The 22277-nt window shown below is 39.5% G+C and overlaps 1 protein-coding gene across 1 annotated transcript in view; it reads right to left on the bottom strand.

Moving 5' to 3' along the window:
* The window catches only part of SWAP70 (switching B cell complex subunit SWAP70), a 52137-nt gene that overhangs the window by 23407 nt on the left and 6453 nt on the right, over nt 1-22277 (bottom strand). Inside the window, exons 2-3 of the mRNA XM_054025188.1 lie at nt 19778-19918; nt 10940-11113 (exon numbers count right to left, since the gene is read on the bottom strand). Coding sequence (XP_053881163.1) covers nt 10940-11113; nt 19778-19918 — 315 coding nt within the window. The remainder of the gene's footprint in view (nt 1-10939; nt 11114-19777; nt 19919-22277) is intronic.

Below are 22277 nucleotides of genomic sequence, written 5' to 3'. Positions count from 1 at the left end.
ATGAGGCTTCACCACAGGCCAGTCCAACCTTTCAGCATGAGTACTGGGCCACTTTTTGATTGGTGTATATAAGGGATTGAATTGGTAGGCTCTTGAGTGGCCCATCACTGTCTCTCATCAGAGGTTTGGGAGAAGGGGGATGAGGAAGTGTTCTTCCATACATTCATCCTACAAGGATGAACAGACCTCAAGCATCTGATGTTAGCCACAGTATGTATGTTAATACTCTGGCTAATATGGCTTCTCCTTGATGTGAACAAGCACCCAAGTCTGTGGCAAATAAATACAAAACACGTGCAAATCTGTGACAGAATATAACAAGTCTGACAAAGCAGTTAATTACTGAACCTGAGGTGAACCTTAGAGAAACGGGATTTTTACTGCTATTTCTGGAACACTGAGATTAGTTATTAAATAGTCTTCTTTTCAGTAATACTAAATGGGAATTAATGCTAAAGGAAAAATGAGGAAGTAAACTATAATCACTTTATTGTCTCAAAAAGAAACACACACACAAGAAAAAGTACCCAATTCATATGCTTCTGAGCTAATTCTACAGTCCTGTGATGTTTGCTTTTTTTAAGGACTTATTGTCCTCTTAAAGATTATTGTAAGCAAAGATGTATTTAGCCTTGCAGGACAGATGGGTCTAGGGGGGCAAAAAAAGAAAGTATTTTTTACCTCTGTTTCCCTACACGTAACTGGTCATTGAATTTAGTTGGGATGTATTCATACATAAATGGCACTAACAGCCAACCAATTTTAGGGAAGAAAATGTTTAAGTAGCTGCCGTTTCAAACTGGGTATCATGATTATTCCCGAGAGTACTCCTAGTGATCTCAGTACAATGATTGTACTTCTGAATGCTAAGTTGAAGGCCCTAGTTTTGCCAGCATTTACTACCAGCCATAGTGCTTACTCCTGTGAGTAGTCCTGCTGATTTCAGTGCAGTGATTTCAATAGGACTACTCACAGTTGTAAGCAGGATGGCCAATGGTAGGCTTTTGAGGGAATGGACCCCTAGACTTTGCATTTTAGAAGTTCAGTGAATGGCTCTAAATTATTCACTTTAAAGCAATCTGATGGTAAGAAGTGTCTCAACTCTTAGCACTTCTTAAAGCTATAATCACTTGAATTTCATGTTGAATAAATAATTAAAATATTTTAATTCATATAAATAATTCACAAAAACTAAGTTTGTTATTTCCACTTTTCAAACTCTTATACACCTAACTTATGTGCAGCCAGGGCTTTTCAACAACAGATACCATAAATCCTCAGCATTCAGTAAGATTCAGGAAGCAGCTTACTTCCCACTTGCAGGAAAGTTTCACCACCAACAACAAAGAATGCTACTTCAGTGTACATGAACTGCAGTGTTAGGTGACCCCAATTTAGAAACAAATTTCCAGAAGGCCTCAACCTTAATGACCTGAAATAAACATTGGCTTTTAAAGACAGGCTATCCTTTCTTTAATAAAAGATAAGAGTAAGTCTCTCATTTCAGGTTTACAATGCATTATGCCCATCAATTAAATTCCTCTGAACAGAGCTCACTGTATTTCCCTTAGCAGGATGGGAGGTTAAAATAACCAGAGCACAATGCTACCCTTTTGCAATATTCTGCACTTAATGTAAGTCATACCATCCACTTCATTTTGTATGTCATGTGTCATCTCAGCCTACCAAAGTACAAGATAGTAAAAGAATTAAGAATTCTTATTGGCATTTAACTTTGGGCTTTTTATTTGTTTAAAGAAAGGTGTGAAGCACCCTCAAATCCCTTTTGCTAATCATTTTACAAGATTGGGCTCACACAGAGAGGGACTAGAAATCATATTTGAACAGATTTTCACTGTTGCCCACAGCATGCAATCATGAATTGTAATCAAACTAATGGGTTGAGAAGGGAATACATCAAAACTGTTAATGATGTTTTATTAAACTAGACACTAAACCGGGAATTTACTTTCATTAGTTCTATATAAACCAAAGTATTACTGTGTGTGTGATTAAAATATATGAATATTTACTCTCAAGGAGACAAACCCACAAGTACACTAATCTCCATGAGTTACACTTATCACTCTCTAAAAGCCCATTCAAGTGTTTGAATAGCAATATTTAGATATTTTCTTACAAAAAAAGTGGCCTATGTATTAGTTTAACTTTTAAACATTAGAATTTTACAGGATTTACTCTTCTTACTCTGGCAGGTATATACAAATATTATCTACAATAGCTGCATTACTGCTGTAGAGATGGGGGAAATTAGCATAAAACAATGAGTGATAAACATAATACAGTAGTTCCATTTGGTCAAATATGGACGTAAACACTAGACATGCTACTCATTTGCATGCTCAAATGAGGAACTTTTGATACTTCTGAGAACAGAGTACTTCCCTCCCTACCCCTCCCCTCCACACATGTTAACACATCAAAATAACTGACTAATTAAATCATCTGGTTTAAACAGTCTATACCTGTGGTTAATAAGTTGACAGAGTTAAGAAGTAAGTATGACACAATGTTTGCTGCTACTCTGAGTGCAATTATTCTCTATGATAAAGTTGTAAAGTTTTCCTTTTAAAGGATTGTTTGTTTTGTTTTAAACAATGATCAATGCTCTACTGAGAAGGTGAAATTGTGACCCACTGAACTCAGTGGAATAACTCCCATTGACTTTGGTGGGGCCAGGATTTCACCAAGAGTTACTATTAAGAACTTATGGGTATTAAAGAGTTTTCTGTTTTAATACTAGACACAAAGTGCCTTTAGCATCTTCTTTCAGTGGAATACTTCCCTATTCCCTTTCTGATGCCGTTTTCTTTCATTTGCAGTTTTTCCTATATTGGTTTCAACCTTTTGGATATTATCATATTCCATATGAAAGTACTGATATCAGTTTTACATGACCTTTTGCCAAACACAACTGGATGAACCCATGTGTGTAAAGGATAAAAAAAAATTAACAAAAACATCAAGGTAGCCATAATACCCACCAGATGGCTCCTCTTACATCTCAGACATTCAAGGCTATTCTGCCAAGTTCACACCATCAAAACAGTGGTTGCAGTGGGCCACCAGTAGATATGTGGAGGACTTGCAGTGCCATCATTTTATATAAAGTAGGTGCGATGTCTAGGCCAACTGGTACGGTACCCAAGAGCAACTATGACCCATGACAATGGTGCCATCACGTCATCATTGCCCCAATGCTCAAAGTGACTCAACCCTGCCACAGAGCGATCCCCGGGGTTTAGGTGGGTAGCTCACGCTTCTATTTCTATCTCTGCTGAGACGGATAAAAAAAGTCTCACTCGTAGTGGTGGTTTTTGTGGAATCTGATCATTGGACTCATTTCACAAATGCCACCAAAGAGCCCTGAAATGATAACTGCCAGTCTGCTACATACCTGGGCAGAGTTTGAACTGTCAGCCAACAGGTGAAAAGCTCTATATTCCACTACAAATCTCCTAAGCAATCCAGTCCCCTTATGGTCAAATATTTTTCCTTCCTACCCACTAAAAAAATCTCCACACAAATATTTATGTTGCTTTAGCTCATACAGTTATTTGGGTAAACAGAGTACAAAGACTGTGCTCATCCTACAATGCAAACCATTATCTACTCTCTTTAGAATTAAACTAATTTAATTAAATAATTTGATATAAATTGTGAAGATGCACCTCAAGATAGGACCTATACATATATGGAGAACCAGATGAGAAATCTGCTACTCTGAACCTTATCCTTGTTTTTTTCAAGAAGCAAGAAATCTGTGGTTTCTAAATGGAAGAATTAATGTAACCTACTAGTGAGCATGTGATACAAGTTGCTCTCTGTTCCCAACTCACAGGGCATGAGAGTCTGTTACAGCCCCTACTAAAGAGCCTTGTCTCTTTAGCTCAAGTTGTACCTGGTTCAACCCCGGCATGTCTGGCAAAACAGCAGCCATTACATTAACAGCTACTGTAAGTCCGGTAGTCAAAAATGCTTTCTCCAAGCAATTTTTCAGAATTACTAACATGCAACTCCATTCACACTCCTAGTTCAGTCATGAAAATATATCATTTTTACAAGAAAAATGAGGCATGGACACACAAAGAAGAAGCCATTTCTGTTTTGCTGTTACCGAAATAGCTTGTCAAAGAAAAGCTGCCATAGAACAGACTTTCATTGCAACTTGTATTGATATGAGACAGAGCAGAGCACAGTGCTTCGTAGTACTACTCGCCATACTGCATGCATCACCACCACACTTTTGGTCTGAAGCAAAGCAGATTTAGAAATTTTTTTAGCTTAAAACAATGTAATTACTTACACAATTTGGCCTCAAACAGGGTCTGGGAACATTTAAATAAATAAAAAGGCAATGTATATTTGCTTTATTTTTAAAATTTTCAAGTGTTTATTGAGCATAACACAATACATCATTATATAGTGATTCGCATTACACAGCTCTGCACATTTCATTATTAAGGCTGGCTCAAGAATATGGTTGTTTACTAACCACACACCATAAATTTAGATGATAAAGCATTTCCAAGGTAACAGTCGCATGTGCTGAAACAGAAGAAGGGGGAAACGTTTGGAAATCTTTTTTAAAGATAACACACATTTCAGTTAAAGAACGGTGAGACATACCACCAAGTCTAACAGATAAGAAGAGCAGTGAAAGCAGTATTAAAAATTGGAGATGCAGCTGGAAATGTTTTGCTTATTATTACAATTCTCTCCACCACCCTTCTATTTCAATTATCCCTCCCCCCATCTGACTAGGTACCTAATAAAAGCGAGGAAGACATCTGTGAGAGCTGGAGAGAACGCTGTTGGGTGCCTAACAGGAATGGTAGTGGAGGAGAGAATATGCCATACAACATGGCTAGACCATTTTCAAAGCACCCTGCAATACCTACCTACTTGTCAACGTTTTCCTGCCATAAGAGAAGACAAGGCTATTTCTGACTAATTATTTCACTAATTCAGAGAGCTGCGCTCAATCTAGCTCGCTTTAAAACAGGCAGAGACAACAACAGCAAGACACAGTTTGGCACAACCACTCTGCTCAGATTTATCCTTTCCCTTCCAGGAAAAGCCTACATGTCAGTAACAGGATCATTTTGTTTTGTGTACTACAAAGATTCTTACTGTCAAGTGAAAACATGCCTACTTTCCCAGAATTAGTATCTGCCTCCAACCTCCCAGTCACTAAGAGAATACATTAAGGAAGTGGTTTTTCAATAGATTTATTCTGCTAATCCCTTTGTAAGAGATCCTTTCATGGGACCACGTCCTCTCCCATCCTCCAGTAGAAGTCCATTAAAGCCATATTAGCTTTCTATTATCATTGGATCAACACAGCAGCATAAGTACAAACGTACAAAACATTAACAAGCCAGGAAGTTAGTGGTCCTGATTCTTCATTCAGACTGTTGCAACTAAGGTGCAGCTCCATTTAAAATCAATGGAATTACATAGGTGCAAAATTATTGAGTGCATAAACAGGCTCAATCACCCTTGTGAGAAAATTTCAGACTCAAGTCCTAGGCCTAGAACAGTCCATCACAAAAAGGAGGGGAAATGTACCCTGGAGTGCCAGTGGCTTTCAAGCTGCACAAAACCCAAACCCATTCTCCTCGCCAGGAGAAGGAGTTGGTGGAAGTATGGAGGTGGCAGAGGAGAATGGGTTTGGGTTTAACTGCACTATGCTCAGTGGCAAAATATGCTCCACCCCTGTGAATTCTGGGCCATCCACAAGAGCACCCCCTCTTATGCATCTCCCCCCCCAAGCAGACATGGTGCTGCTTTCTAGCTGTCCTATGGATGTATACTAACCCATCCACTCTCTCTAAGGGGGGTTTAAAAACTGCAGACGAGCCAAAGAATGTTTTTTTTTCCAGCACTACTACACAGAAATCTACTGGTTGTGGAGAGGAGTATGCCATACTGAACAGCTCCATCCCACCAATACCCAATATTCCCCTCCTGACCCAGGAAGGGGAAGCATATCAGACAGACCTGCAACTCATCCCTTGGACTACTTCTGGAGCACTTCAGTCCTTCTTTACTCTAATGGGCTACTCTCCACACTTCTGAAGAGTGGGCAACAGCAGAGAATAGATTAGCTGAGAGGGCATCCATCCAAACCAGAGAATGGGAACATCAACATTCAGTCAGCTAGCTCGCATGGAACCTAGGACTCTGCAAATATTTTCTACATGTTCACCCAGGTTTTGGACAAAAACTGGTCCACTGCAGTCATTAGAGATCCAAGAAGCTCCTTTCCATTCCTTTCTAACAATCAGATCTTCTGATCGTCAACAATATAGAAAGATCTAAAATGTGTGATGAACAGCAGGAATTTTGAAGTGACCAGCATTCTTATCTATAGGCACTGGGCCAAATTTCCCCACCAATTTATGAAATTCCTGTGGGAGTTGGAGTGTGGAGAGAGAGGTGGAGGTCACACAAAGGACTCAGAGCTGGAGGCTGTGGCAGATAGTGTGTTGTACTATACTTAAATGATAACCCAAGCCATAGAAACAGAGAGGTGGGGAAAACAACATTCCCTGCCTGGGAAGTTATAGTGAATGATTACAGTGGTTAATCACCCTTCTTCCAAATAAATCACTGGTAGGCTGTAGTGAAATGCTGTAAAGGTTTACAACAGTCTATCCATTTTATTGCAAAACTGCACTGTATCTTACAAATAAGCACTTTATGTATCACACTACACCTGATAAGCAAACCTCTTCTTATACTCAACAGCAGAAAATAGGGGAGAGACTGTACTGTGATGGATTAATCATTCTTCTCCATTATAAAATGGAACCTAAAGCAAAGTGAGGTGGTATATGTTTCAAAAAACAGACAAACAGCTTGATTAGCTGTCACATTAAATATTACTATGGAACTAAAAGAAGCTACTTAAAATAGCTAGAGATTTCCAACTCCCCCCCTTTCCCCCCCAAGTCTCCTTTCCTAAAGAGACATCAACAAGTTTGTATTAAAGAATGCTTAGGAGAACTCATCAGGATTTTAGATGTGATATTAAAAAGTTAGACACTAAGTATTTAAAAGGTAAAAATATCAAAAGTCTATAAAGCTAAAAAAAACCCTCTTAATATATGTTGAAAGTTGTTTAATTTTATTTCTTGGTTCAGAATACATTTGTTTTTAAAACAAGTCTTTCAGGAAGACAGAACTCCACACTGATAGATGAAAAGCAAACAAACAATAGCGTCAAATAGGAGACATCACTTCTATCTTCTATTGCTCTGGTTGTGATAAATTACATTACTTGTATTGACCCAAAGTGAAGAGTTAAAGAAAGAATACATGCATTGTGCATGATAAGAACAGAATAGTCCAAATGACTTAATAAAGACAAGGTGGGTGAGGTAATGTCTTTTACTGGACCAACTTCTGTTGGTGAAAGGGAGAAATTTTCAAGCTTACCTAACCCACTTTGTCTCTCTAATATCCTGGGACCATTATAGCTGCAACAACATTGCAAATAACTTTATAAACTTTCTTTAGATCATATGAAACTTAAACACTTTGCAATAACAAAGAAGATGCAGATGGTGTCTGCTCTAAAAGATGATAAATCAAATCAAGAGTGAAAATGAGAGATACTAACCAACATGCCGCACTTTTTCCTGAATGAAATGTACGTCTGTGGGGAGAGGAAATGAACAAAGACTGTCTATGAAAGAGACCCAAAATCTGGAGTATGTAGCGTGCACATTAGCTTTGGAGCTGATGATGCAGCCTGTCTGGCAGTCTCAGGAATATTGTGGTTATGCACCCAGCAATAGATGTTTGTAGCAGCATGAGATTTCAGAGGAGAGAAAGGTCTACACCTCAGCACCGGGGCTCTGCTTCTAATGATAGTATTAGATAGCAAGATGCCAAATATTTACTCTCAGGCCAGCCAGGCTGTCTAGCAGCCAGCACAATCAAACACTAGATAAGGGGTCTGAATCTGTGTCCCAAGTTCTACAGTTCATTAGGGGCTCAGAGCACCTTCTGGGGAGGGAGAGAGAGGGAGAGAATCATACGTTGCTCTTGAGTGACCCTAGCCAATACTGACTCGCTCCTTGGCTTACAGAAGAGTCACTGCCAGATACTCCAAACTTTGAGGAAAAAAATGGAGAAAGAAACCCGTAAGTTCTGGTTAGGACACCACCAAGCCCCAGCATAGTTAAAACATTGTCAGAGGGTGAAAGTGTCCTGTGGCTAAATAAACTGCCCTGGCAAAACACAGAGGTTCATTTTATGTTGATGAGGAGATGTTTATTCAGGGACAATAGTCAAAGACTCTCTCCCGTACTACACCAAGTGACATTGCTGTATTCAGAGTGGTGTAAAGAAAAGGGGGCTTCTAATCTCACACCAGTAAGAATCAGGAATACCCTCCACTGGAATCACTGAAGTTTGCACCAGTGCAAAAAAAAAAAAAAAAAAAGACCCAACACACTCCTCAGAATAAAACTGAAGAGAATCAATCAGGCCCAGTATTTTTATGAATAAAATGGTCTGAGATTGATACATGTGTGAAGTAAATGTGTCAGTAAATAAGGAGCATTCATCGCACTGTTTGAACACGCAATGTACTTAGCATAATAAACAATTTACATTCATTTTTATTTGTGATGTTGTGGAATTTGAATCACCCTGTTTTGATCCTTGACTCTAAACATTTGTTGGCAAAGCCCCAAAAGTGCTGAAGAATCATACTGACTACAGTCCATTCAACTGGATTTTATATAGCGTCATACAGGAGCTGCCACATTATGGCTTTCCTCTTCTCCATGGGATAAGCTCCTACTTTTTACCTTTTAAAAGTTCTGTTCTAGTTTAAGTGAGATGCCTGCCTATAGTTACTCAAGTTCTTAAATTACAGGCAGTTCATCTCTGGTGCTTCATTCACAGCACAACTCTTGCTTCTACAGCAAGCGGCCACTGTTTCAAGCAGAATTTTTTTTTATTTTTTATTTTTTTTTTTACACTAAAACAAGGTGGTTAGTGAAAATCTTCAAACTTCTGCTCTCTGGAGTGGGAAAGAAAAGATCAGAATCTTCTAAAACATTACAACACTGGGATAGACGTAAGAGGAGAAGTTTTCTTTAGAGAGACTGTGTGGGTGGTTCTGAGGAATTCAACTTAACCACATGTGAACAGGTGCAGCGGTTAAACACCACACACACACACAAAACAAACAAGGTCTGATCCTCAAGATTTAAATTTGTTGAGGGTTAGAGTGTGTATTTGCAAGAAGAAAATAAAAGTTAACAGAAGCAGAAAAAATAAACTTCACATCTAGGGGCTCAGTCCAGTACCATGAGCCCTGGGTAAGGAGCCCCCCTTTCCAAAAACAACCTTTCCTCTCTGTCCAGAGTCAGAGTCATTCTTATAGCCTGTCTAGGGTTACCATATCTCATAAATAAAAAAAGAGGACCCTCCACGGGCCCTGGCCCCGCCCATTTCCCCACCCTTAGCCCCGCCCCAACTCCACCCCTTCCCCGCCCTAACTCCGCCCCCTCCTCCCTCCCACTCCCAGCCACTGGGAAAGGGCTGCCTCAGCGCTACCGGCTTCAGGGTTTGCCGGGCAGCCCCCAGACCCTGCTCCCCCGGCCGGCACTTCCCCAGCGCAGCTGGAGCCCGGGAGGGGAAGCGCCCAGCCGGGGGCGCAGGGTCTGGAGGCTGCCCGGCAAACCGTGAAGCTGGTAGCGCTCGGGCTTTGGGCAGCCCCTATGCCTCCGGACCCTGCGCCCCCAGCCGGGCACTTCCCCTCCCGGGCTCCGGCGGCGCAGGGTCCGGGGGCATGGGGGGCTGCCCGAAGCCGGTAGCGCTCGGGCAGCCCGGCTCTTAAACAGAGCCGAAGAGGAGCAGCGCCTCCAGCCGAGGCGGCTCTGCTCCTCCCCGACTCTTCAGCTCTGTTTAAGAGCCGGGCTGCCTGAGCGCTACGGGCTTCGGGCAGCCCCCGTGCCTCCGGACCCTGCGCCGCCGGAGCCCGGGAGGGGAAGTGCCCGGCTGGGGGCGCAGGGTCTGGAGGCACGGGGGCTGCCCGAAGCCGGTAGCGCTCGGGCAGCCCGGCTCTTAAACAGAGCCGAAGAGTCGGGGAGGAGCAGAGCCGCCATTTTCCCCAGACATGTTCGGCTTTTGGCAATTCCCCCCGGACAGGGGTTTGACTGCCGAAAAGCCAGACATGTCCGGGAAAAAGAGGACGTATGGTAACCCTAAGCCTGTCCCTCAGCACATGTGCAACGAGAAGAGAGCTGAGCTGAAGTTAAGCCCTTGTTTACCAGGAACCAGCCAGCACTCCTGCTACACCACAGTTCCTCACAACAGATGCTCTTTTAAAGACAGATTCTGCAGTTTGTTTCAGAAAAAACTTCAGTCATTAAAAAAAGGAAACAATTGTATTCACTTCAAAAGATATTTTTCTCTTCCAAAGGTTCTAGACACTTTCCTTAACCATTTCAAAAGAGCACCAAATACAGCAGAACCTCAGAGTTATGAACAACAGAGTTACAAACCGACCAGTCAACCACACACCTCATTTAGAACTGGAAGTATGCAATCAGGCAGCAGCAAAGACAAAATAAATTAATAAATAAATAAAAAGAAAATACAGTCCAGTCCTGTGTTAAACAAACTAAAAAAATTTAAAAAATAAATAAAGGGAAAGCAGCATTTTTCTTCTGCATAAATAAGGTGTCAAAGCTATAGTAAGTCAATGTTCAGTTGTAAACTTTTTAAGAACAACCAAATGTTTTATTCAGAGTTATGAACATTTCAAAAATATGAACAACCTCCATTCCCGAGGTGTTTGTATCTCTGAGGTTCTACTGCACCAGCAACAGAGGTCAATTTGGACACTGAAAGAACGTGTGTTAAGCATTTTAAAATCACTGTTTCTTCTTACCTCCTCAGGTACAATGACCAATGGGTATTTGTCCTCAGATAAAAAATTGAAAATAACCCAAACTTTAAAGGCATCTTCATCGCTAATGAACAAAGGACTTTTAGTGAGGTTCTTTTTGAAGCAGAGAGTCCAGCACATCCTATTGAACTCAACTTTGTCAAAGTTCCCTTGAACCTAAAAAGAAAGAAATGAAAAAAAAAATCTACATGAAACAGCACAGGATATTATACAGATAAACATAAGTGAGAATGTATTGATCAAATGACACTAAAGCACCAAGAAAATTCTAATTAATAAATTCAGAAACTTTAAGGCCCAAAGGAACCAGTATGGTCATCTAATCTGACCTCCTGCATAACACTGGTCTTGGAATCACATCCAGTAAAACCAGCTTCAAACCCACAGTTTCTGATTGAACTAAAGCATATGTTTTAGAAAGACATCAAATCTTGATTTAAAAACTTCAGTGAAGGAGAATTCACCATATTTCATATTTACTCCAGTGGCCTAGTTTAAACACTGCCACATTTCTATAACTATCACCTTCTTAACTACAACTATCTGTATGTTACACTGAGTTACTTGGATGGAGTGAATCCAGACATCATAAAAAAAACCTAAAAGCTATAGACAGAAGAGTAACTGTGAGAGGTTTGTTGTAATATATTTTACTACTTTATTATGTTACATGTGCTGCTATTGTAATAAAGTCATAATCACAATCATTCAAAAATAAGTGACTGCATGTGATTATGAACACATAACCCTCACATACCCCTGTAATTTCCTCCTAAACTCACACATTTTCCTTATTTTGAAATAACTTTGAAAATTTCCAGTTTCTTCTTCATCGTCCTGTACCATCTTTAGTATCTGTGTATATAATTTGTGAATGATTTCCAGATGTCGAAGATTCTTCCCATACTATAATAATTTTATGCATTCACTCATGTTAGATTTAAAACCTACTTCATCACTCATAACTCTACAGCTTTGTAATGCTGTTTCTTTGCCTACACAGAAGTTAAAGACACATTTTGCATTGTAATGGGATTTTGCTTGCTTTTTTGTAATATGTACAGAACATGGATGTGGGGAGCCCCATCTCCCCATATCCAGACAGACACACCCCGCTGAGCCCCAACCACTTTCATCTGGATATGCCTGCAGAGTCCCATTAACCCCGCACCCAGAACCCCCCAAAAGAGCCTGTGTGCATCCAGATCTCCAGAGCCTCCCACACCCAGATTACCCTACACAGAACCCTCTCACCCCCCATCTGTTTCTGGGGCAGGCCCGGCCCTTGCGCACTCCCTGTCCTGGGAGGGGTGGGGGCTGCAGGGTGATCTCCCACCTCCATGCAGCCAATGGCCTGTGCTCCACACTGCCATGTTGGAGCCTCCACATTTATTGACAAATAAAATTTGAAGAATTTTAAAATATTGTGCACAGAATTTTTTTTTTTTTTGGTACAGAGTTACCTCAGGAGTAAATGACTATAAACAGTGGCAAGATAAGGGCTAAAACAAGAAAGCGAGTGAGTTGACTAGAGTGCAGAATCAGGGTGTGACACATGGCTAGAAAGGGTTAAACATCCTGCAAAATAAATAACCCTCAAAAGACATCTGGGGAGATAATGTTTGTGTTTTTGTGTATTTACATATATATGAGTAGGGTCGACAATGTAATCAATAGTCCCTGTCTATGCTGTATTCTGAGAATTCAGAGGTCAAAAGAAGATCCTGGCATTTAAATGAATTGTAAACACGGGATATCTCAGTATTCATCTTGCTTTGAAATGTACTGTGAATGGTGGAGGAACAAGCAAATGGCCTTATGTTAATTCTATAGCTAAGTACCTCCTTCAAAGTCATCCCAATTACCTTTTGAATGCCAGCTTGTCAAAAGACGTGAAATTGTATAAAAGATCCTTGGGTCCTGATTCTGTCATCTCAGATCTGCTTAGGCGTCATCAGGGGAAGTTTGAGTCGCAAGACTGAGGTCCCAGTTATGCTGGTACGCCTTGAATATGATATTTGGACATTGGACTATAACCTATGAACTATTTCTGAAAGAACTCTTTACAACTACAAAGCTCACCATCTCTGCTATGAATCTGAACCTCAGATGAATTGAACTCATGTCTGTATGTATATTGATCTTTTAACCATACTCTCTCTCATTCTTTGCAGTTCACCCTAATTGAGTGACCACAACTGGCTCCCCTCTAGGACCCTGGTCACACAGGGATTAAGCAAAAACAAAAAAACCCAACAACATACTAAAAAGTAAATACTAGACTAATGGGGGTGGGGGGGAAGGGGGATATCATTAAAGAAGGCCATAGCCTGTCAAGTCTGTTACACTACCTCTATCTTGCAAGTGGAGATGTGAGGATGGAGGGGTCAAAAGACATGTTAAAGAACATTTAGAAAATAAATACCTAAAACAAAGTCTACACAAATCATGGCTCTAATAAGACATATGCTAAACATGACTGTAATCCCTTTGCTTGTACGTTTGCTACGGTCCTCCATTCCTCCTCTGTTTTTTGTCTTCCTTGACTAAACAGCGCTTTGTGGCAGGGACTTGCCTAAATCTGTTGTGTAAAGTGCCAAGCACCCTTTAGGACATTATTTAAATATATAATGTATAAGCGACACCATAGGGTGCAGGTAACTTTGCCATTATAATACAGGTACCTAGTTAATGATTCCCAAACAGCTGATTCAGCATAGATCGGTGGTATTTGCCATTACTTTGTCCTGGACAAGGCTTCCTTTTTCAGCCAGATCCTTCAAACAGTTGGGATGTTGAAGTTGCTGGATCAGGAAAGCACTTCCCATTTGCTTACCAATATACGGCAGCACTTTTTAAAAAGCCTTACAGTACTTTCATAGCAGCTACAAAGACTCCTGTGGCACCTTATAGACTAACAGAAGTATTGGAGCATAAGCTTTCGTGGGTGAATACCCACATGCATCTGACGAAGTGGGTATTCACCCACGAAAGGTTATGCTCCAATATTTCTGTTAGTGTATAAGGTGCCACAGGACTCTGTTGCTTTTTACAGATCCAGAGTAACATGGCTACCCCTCTGATACTTTCATAGCAGCTGTAGATCCAGGTGTTATTTTCCTTTTCCTGTTTTCAAACAGCAGGGTTTTGTTTATTTTATTTTATTTTATTTTATAAAATCCAAATCAAATAAGTGTAGGAAACCTCACATTTTCACTGGGGAAATGGCCACGTACAAATAGTTTAGAAAATAATTTTTCTGTCTGATCAATTTGCTAATTATTCTAAGCTCTATTTATTTGCAATTAAAAATAGTTACTAAGGCACTGATCCTGTAATGAGCTCCATGCAGAGTTTATTGCAGGACTCTGACTTGGCCCTAAAATAGGTCCTCTTTTGCTAACTCTATGTAGCTCCTAGTATATATTTCTGAGGTGAATCATGATTCAATTCATCTTGATTCACACTTCAGGAATTTTTTTTTAACCATTAAGCCTATTGTTAAAAAGGGATGAAGAGCTTAAGAGGGTATGTAATGTCCACATATTGCACCAAATACAATGATGTTGAAATCCAAGGGAAAGAGAAACTAAATAGCTCACTTTTACCAAAAAGTAAATGCCCAATAGCCTTCTCGCAAGTTTTGTTTAGCTGATGCCATAATCCTTTCTTATATGTACATTCTTCAAATAAAACTGCAAAGGAAAAAATCCAAGTCCCCAAATCATCAGCTAATTTTTCTAGAGCTAAATCCACACCATGGAAATCTTGGCTGCTTTAATTTGGGATGCACAGTTAACAAAGCTTCACTCAAGGTGGTGAAGTAATAAACAAGCTATTACCATTATCATATTTTAGCCCTCTGAATAATGTTTACATTTCAAGACAGTTGAATGGGATCTCAAGTTACAATTATAGGTATTTACACAAGATGAGCTTAAAATGATTAAGAGGCATTTGTAAAATTTTCAAAACTACCTTTCTGGATAGGAATAACTGCTGGCAAATGGACAGAAAGTCAGTAATAAACATACACAAGCTTCTTGTTGTGACATAAACAAATAACCATTTATAAAATCAGATAGGAGCAAAAGCCATCCTGGATTTTTAATTTAAAAAAAGTTGCAAAATTAGCTTTAAAAATACTAATAGAGAAACTGACTTGATTGGACTCCAAAATATTGTAAGAATTTTTAAACCCAGACAGAGCCTGATCTTGAATTTTATTCATACATTTTATAGGAGTCTCATTCTGCTTGTGACCTATCCGAATAATGTAGAATCCTAACAAACATGTTCTTAAAGATTAACGTTAGTTTTAATAACAAAATGTACACCATACACCAGTATATGCTTTTTACTCTACTCTCTATGGAATGTGTGCAATCTACTTCAAAGTCACCATTTTGCTTGGAAACTTCTATAGTATTCTAAAACTATCAGATTATTAATTTGTGCTTTTGTGCAAAGGAAGATACAAGATGAACTAAAAGAGAAGTTGAAAAAGCACTCTTACTTAAAACAATGAAGTATAATAAAAAAGATACAGAACACCTCCATCTCCTCCAAAAGAAATTTTACACTGTAACTACAAAAGATTTAAGTCTGAATCCACTAGGATTGTTTGTTTGTTTTCTTGGTATACAAAACAAAAACACCGCAACCATAATATCCCACTAGCACCATTTGACCAAACAAAATGGCCTTAAGTACAACTAAGTACAGAAATTCAACAGCCTGCCTGGAGCTTTACAATACACAAAGACAGTCCTCAAGGAGCTGAAAGAATTTGGAGTTTATGGGTCTGATTCTTCACTGGCTTGCATCTTGTATAGTTCTTTAGACATACGAAAAGCAGGGTGTAAAATGCTACCACCAGCGTAAGTGAAAGGAAATGTGATTTGGTACAATTTTATGTAACTCTTCTATTATAATTTTGGCTGATATCCATGTGAGATATTACTGACAACTCAATAATAAGTGCATAAAAAGCAGAGAAATAAAAAACACAGTATGAAAAAAACCAGACTGGCAAGATACATATTTTTCTCTCTATTTATTTTTCACGCAACAGAAATAAGTATAATTAAAGAGAAAGAATGTTGAACTGAAGGCATCTGAAATGCAAAAATATCAAGACAGCTGCCAGGAAACTATAAAGGTGGTATAATGAAAATATAAGTGGAGGTATTAGTAATACTAATTCCATATACCAATAAAGAAAGTTTGTTGCTACTCGCTTCCTTCATCAAATTGCCAATTTGGGCATTTCTCCATGCTTCCCTGGTTCAACAATGGAGGCTTTGTTGCAGGGCAACTCATTCCCTAGTACTTTAGATAAATAATTCATTTATATTCAGGAGTACAAGAAGAAAGATTTTAAAAGCTTGAACAGTTTTCTCAATGAGATTTACTCTAGAAGTGAGGCAGGATAATATGAGTTGTTGGTTTGGCACCACAAAGTGATTTTTCTATACAGATTGGCATGTTTGCTGATGATAAAATGATTTGGATAGTTTATGAACACTGAGAAACACTGCACTACAAAACTAATGCAAAAGCTTCTAATTTCCACTAAAAACAAGCTGATAATTAATTTTAGTCTAAAGGCCATCTAAAACATCAGAGTGTCTATGCCATATACTAACACCAATGTTTACTTTCTAAGAAATGTTGAATCTTATTAAAATCCAAATGCAAGGATTTATTATTTTAAATAAAAGGAGAGAGTTTGGGTAATTTTCAAAAAGCAAAATACCCTGTGAGTTTAAGAACTCCTTCAAAACAGGCTGCTTCTGCTCTCATTGATGACAACAGGAGGACAGTTATACCATCACCTCACCAGAAGAATTCATAGGAAACTGCATGTCTGGAAATCAACAGTGTCCTTTGGAATAAGTGGGAGTTCCATAAGGAATAATAGAGTGCTAAGGACTTGATCATGCAGTGTTTAATATGTGAATATTTTTGTTTAGGAATACAGATTTGGGGGGGAAGTCCTGGAGAGGTATTTGTTCACTTGTTCTAAGATCATCCAGACTAAGGCACAAATTACTAAAATGGGGAAAAGCAAAAATTCATTTTTCCAAGGGAGAAATGGCATGCATCCGTGCCTTCACCCAGTGCATCTCTCTTCTCTTCTGACACTTGTTCATACCTCCTAAACTGCCAAAGAAAACAGACTACAATGAAGATTTTTACTGTCCACAAAGACAGCTTTGTATGTGCAGCAATGCATAATTCAGATCTTAAAAAAGGAATAAAAAAAAGTTTCTTGAGCAGCACAAAAAAACCCTTTTTTAATTTGTATCCAAGATACAAGCATTTTCAAATATCTGACATTTAATTAGCATTACAAAGCAAGAGATTCTGGGCAATTGAACCTGGGTTTCTCAACTTTTTCCTTTTAAGATGAAAATGTTTTGCAAATTAAAGTGCTATTAAATGGTAATAGCGCAGTTACTCCTTCCCTCCTCCTGCCCTCCTCCCCCACTCACACACAAAGTGCCCACTCTTCTTATGCACACTTTTTTAAATGAAAGCATATTTCATTTAAGCATTTAGGAGGCTTTCCATTTCCCTTTTTCTATTCTCTCTTTGACACTGCATTGCAGATGACAACTGGCTTAATGACTTGATACTGCCTATGAAAGGCATTTGTAAAAAGTTGGGACTACAGTTCAGGCTCTCCACCTACAACTCTTCATTTTGGGAAAAACAAGGCCCTTTTTTTCTTTGGAAGATTTGGTAGGAAAAACTGATGGATTGTTTGTATTTCAGAATAAACAAACAGTCTCTTTAATTTAAACTAAAATGCTTTCACATTTACAAGTTAACACTGCAGAATGCTTCACCACAGAATGGCCAAGAGAGTAACAGGTACATCAGCATCATGATGTACCCTGATGTGCTTTAATGGCTAACACACCAAAAACCCACCCCTATCCCCCCCCCCACACACACACACACACACACACAAACGGAGGGAAGAGTGTGAAATCTGTGGGAGAACCAAAGTCCGGAGAGATAGAGGGGGCTGACTGGTTAAAACTAAAGGAAGGGATGAGGCTCAGTGGTACCAGAATGGGGGGGCTAGAGGGCCATGGCCCCATCACTTTTAAAAGTGGGAAGGCTATGCCCTCCCATTTTTTACCTGCCTTAAGGGGGGAGCAGGCAACGAGGAGCGAGTGGCCTTGGGGGTGAAAGAGGTGGAGTGGGCATGGGGCCAGGGGAGGGACAGAGGGCGGGGCCACAGTTTGGACACCGGTGGCCCCCCTTCTTCTTGGGAGCTTCCAGTGTTCCTGATGAGGCTTAACTTCACTGCTGGCAATACCTCATCCAGACCTGCCAGGTGTAATGCACCTCAAAGCTATGTAATGCTCACCAGTATTAAATGCATATGCTATTTTTAAGTTTATCATTAAAGACAAATTGGTTCATTAAATAATTTGCACAAAGTGTGACACATGATGCCGCACAAAACTTTTCAGCTATTCCTTGGTACAGGACTCCATTAGGAGGAACTCATTAATGCTATAAAAGGGGAGCCACTATCTGCATAGCTATTGTCACCCCTCTGCAGAGAAGTAGCAGATATTGGGGCCTTGCAGATCAGTTTCTCATTGGAGGAGAAATCAGTGATGGGGAAACTGGGAATAGTCTTATTGCTGTTTATTTTACACTTTCATACACCATGCCTTGAACAGAGGTGGTCACGAACGACACACAGACTACTCCCCTCTTTAGGAATTTCAGACAACACACTAATGTCCTAGAATTGATATGCAAACTAGACACGATCAACTCCGGTTTGAATAAGGACTTGGAATGGCTGAACCATTACAAACATTGACTCTATCTCCCCTTGTAAGTACTCACACTTATTATCAAACTGTCTGTACTGGGCTAGCTTGATTATCACTTCAAAAGTTTTTTTTCTCTTAATTAATTGGCCTCTCAGAGTTGGTAAGACAACTCCCACCTGTTTATGCTCTCTGTATGTGTGTATATATATCTCCTCAATATATGTTCCATTCTATATGCATCCGAAGAAGTGGGCTGTAGTCCACGAAAGCTTATGCTGTAATAAATTTGTTAGTCTCTAAGGTGCCACAAGTACTCCTGTTCTTCTTTTTGCAGTTCCCAGAAGGCAATTCTGCCTCAAGGATTGCCTCGGTTAGGTAGATTAAGGTAGAGAGCAAACCCTGCTGCTTGCCACAGTTCCCCCCAAAAAGAAAATACATCACAAAACTAACAATGCATTTCTTCAAAGACTATACTATACTTGTGCACTAAGAGAAAGAACTTTTAAAACTAACAGTACCACCTACTGACTCCCACTATAATACTATTTTTGTGGATTTTCAAATTAAAATACCCTCTTTCGATACAAGGGATTTCTGCCCTTCCTGTTTGTAACTGAGTCTACATATCACTATAGTATAATATAGGTCAATATATAGTTCCAAACATTTTAAAATAATTTTAACCATGATCCACTATGTACATGAACACATCTTTGCACAAGTACGGCCCAGGCAGTGGGGTAAAAAGGAAAAAAAACAAAACAAAAAATAATACTGCATCTTGCATTTTTAAGGCATACAACTCTGCACAGAGCATTTCTCTATTATGTCCCAATGTACAGAATCAGGATCAGCATTTCTTCATTTCCCTTCCTCCCTGTCCCTTTCTCTCTCTCTCCCTCCTCCCCTTTCCCCCAGTGTAGGAATTTATCATTGCAGTAGAACATTTAAGTTTATTATCTAATCCTAAAACTGCTTACTTGAAGAGAGAACACAAGAAGAACTAAAAACTTACCTTTTCCAAGATGAATTTGTTTAAATAAGGCATGTAACCCTGATTGGAAACTGGTCCTTCATCATCATCCCGAAAATGCTCTTCCAAGGCCACTGGGTCATGTGGAACATTTAGCACTGTGCACAAATTGTGAGAAAGGACCTAAAAACGGAAAACAAATCAGTGAGATGAGAGGTCAGTTTCCTTAGTGACAGCGCTGTGATTCACTAAAGTCTGCACAGAATGTGACACATTCATGTCAGGGTGAGTTGTAAACTGGGGATTTTTGTTGAAGGAAAATACTGTTCTAGTAGTTGAATTACAGGGATTCAAACCCTTCAAATGGTAACACTATTACAGAGACAAAATGGTTACAATGTGGTGGTTACCAAACAAATACAAAAACAGCTACACAAAGAATTCAACTCATGTATTTGAAAGTAAGGGAAGGTCCGTGGAAATACAAAACTCATGTTTCTGTGAGGAAATTAGTTAATAGGAGGAAATGATAAGCAATAACCAGCTCCTGTTGTTATAAAAATTCAGCAATGTGACTAACATGACTCATGAAAAGTATTTCAAGATACATCTTGAGTTTATAGGAAATGCTAAACTTGTCAAATAAAGGTATAGATTTTGAATTTCTCTCATCTGCTTGTTCTTCCGTTACTTTTCTATATTTACCATAGGTTTCAACTGGTAAAAGGCAAGTAATGTTATAGGAGGGCCCTGGGGGAAGGGAGGGAAGGGAAGGGAAGAGAAGAGTTCAGAAGCAATTCTTAACATTTTATTTTAAAACAACATATTTGCATGTGTTACTTCATCAGTTTCAGCCCCCGCATAACCTATCTAGAGAAATGACCTTCAATGAGAGGCTACATGCTTCATTAGTTTTAAGGAAGTACAGAGTTCATGAAAACTAAGTGGAAATAAATACATCTAAGACTCTCCACTGTATGCAGCATTTTACAAGCAAAACAGATGCCTGGTTACCAACTATGGGGCAAAGAACCTAGATCATTTTTACTTTTATGCCATGAAACTAGTAGCACTAAGGCTACATCTACCCCACAAATTAGGGGTGTGATTCTCAGCTTGTGTACACCTGCTAGCATGAGCATAAATAGTAGTGTAGCCATGGTAGCATGGGCAATGGCAACCGGCTTAGTCATGCCAAGTACATATGTAGACATATCCTAAGAGTCCTGGTGAAAGGTGCCGCATCTCCCAGCCACAAAGACTGTGGTTTCTTCCTTCTCTTCTCTCTCACATACCTTCCCAAGGACCAGACAGCCTGCTGCTCAGCCAATCTAAGGGCTTGTCTACACTGCCACTTCACAGCACTGCAACTTTCTCACTCATGGGTGTAGAAAACCCCCCCCCCCCCCCCGCCCCGGAGCGCAGCAAGTTTCAGCGCTGTAAAGTGCCAGTGTAGACAGTGCACCAGTGCTGGTAGCTATTCCCCTCATGGAGGTGGGGTTTTTTTATAGCACTGCGAGAGCTTTCTCCCAGCGCTGGTGCCACAACTACACAGTCATATTAAAGCGCTGATGCGTCAGCGCTGCTGCGTCAGCACTTTAAAGTTGCTAGTGAAGACATACCTGAACATGGCTTATTAGGGCTTGATCCTGCATCCATTAAAGTGAAAGGGGAAAACTCCCATTGATTTATATAGTACAGTGTCAAGCCCTTAAGGATGATGTACCCCATACAGCTACAGAAACTGGGTTAAGCATTTAACCCTATGAAGGGATTGGAACTGTAAATTCTTTTCCCAGTGTGCTGTCAGAGAAACAATATAATGAAGACAAGAGGAAAGAAGAGGAATTAAACAGAAAAAACAACAACTTGCATTTAAAAAAAAAAAATGATGTAGGCATCCTGCCTACATAAAAGAAAGCTAACCACCCAGTTGTGAGAAAAGATAGCAACTGAAATTATTTGGTGTCTCACACACACACACACACACACACACAATATATATAGAGAGATGTATGTATGTAATGGTCCTCTTTGTTCATTGGGCAAGTACAACATCTAAAAAACAGAACAAAGCGAGACAGGGAGAAAGTCTGCAAATTTGTTTACAGCTATTTATAGACAGCTAAATATATCTGTGTTAGCACAGAGCAGTTGAAAATGGGGTAGCTGCAAAACAAGAATAAGTGGAAATAGGTTTGAAATCTTCAGAGTTGTCAGCTAAGAAGAATGTATCTAAGTTGCAGATTCAATGGAGAGTCATTCTGGTTTCTTTCCTATCCGATGACATTCAAATTTGCTCCATTGCTCTTATGATAAAAAACATAGCAAAGTATCAGCATTATCATGAAATCCTACCAAGACCACCTTTTAATTTACAAAAGCACACAAACACTTCCATGAAAACAAAATCTTCACACATGTACATTAAAATTAAACAAAATAATTTAATCTGACCTAGCCGGGTAACAAAGAAGTCTAAAGAGAACAGAAATAGGTACTGCTCTCTATTGCCTGCCATTTTAATTAACTGCCAAGTTTT

This window comes from Malaclemys terrapin, chromosome 4 (assembly GCF_027887155.1).
Source record: "Malaclemys terrapin pileata isolate rMalTer1 chromosome 4, rMalTer1.hap1, whole genome shotgun sequence".
NCBI classification, from domain to species: Eukaryota; Metazoa; Chordata; order Testudines; family Emydidae; genus Malaclemys; species Malaclemys terrapin.
The sequence above is the reverse complement of the archived record's forward strand: the minus strand, read 5'-3'. Positions and strand labels throughout refer to the sequence as shown.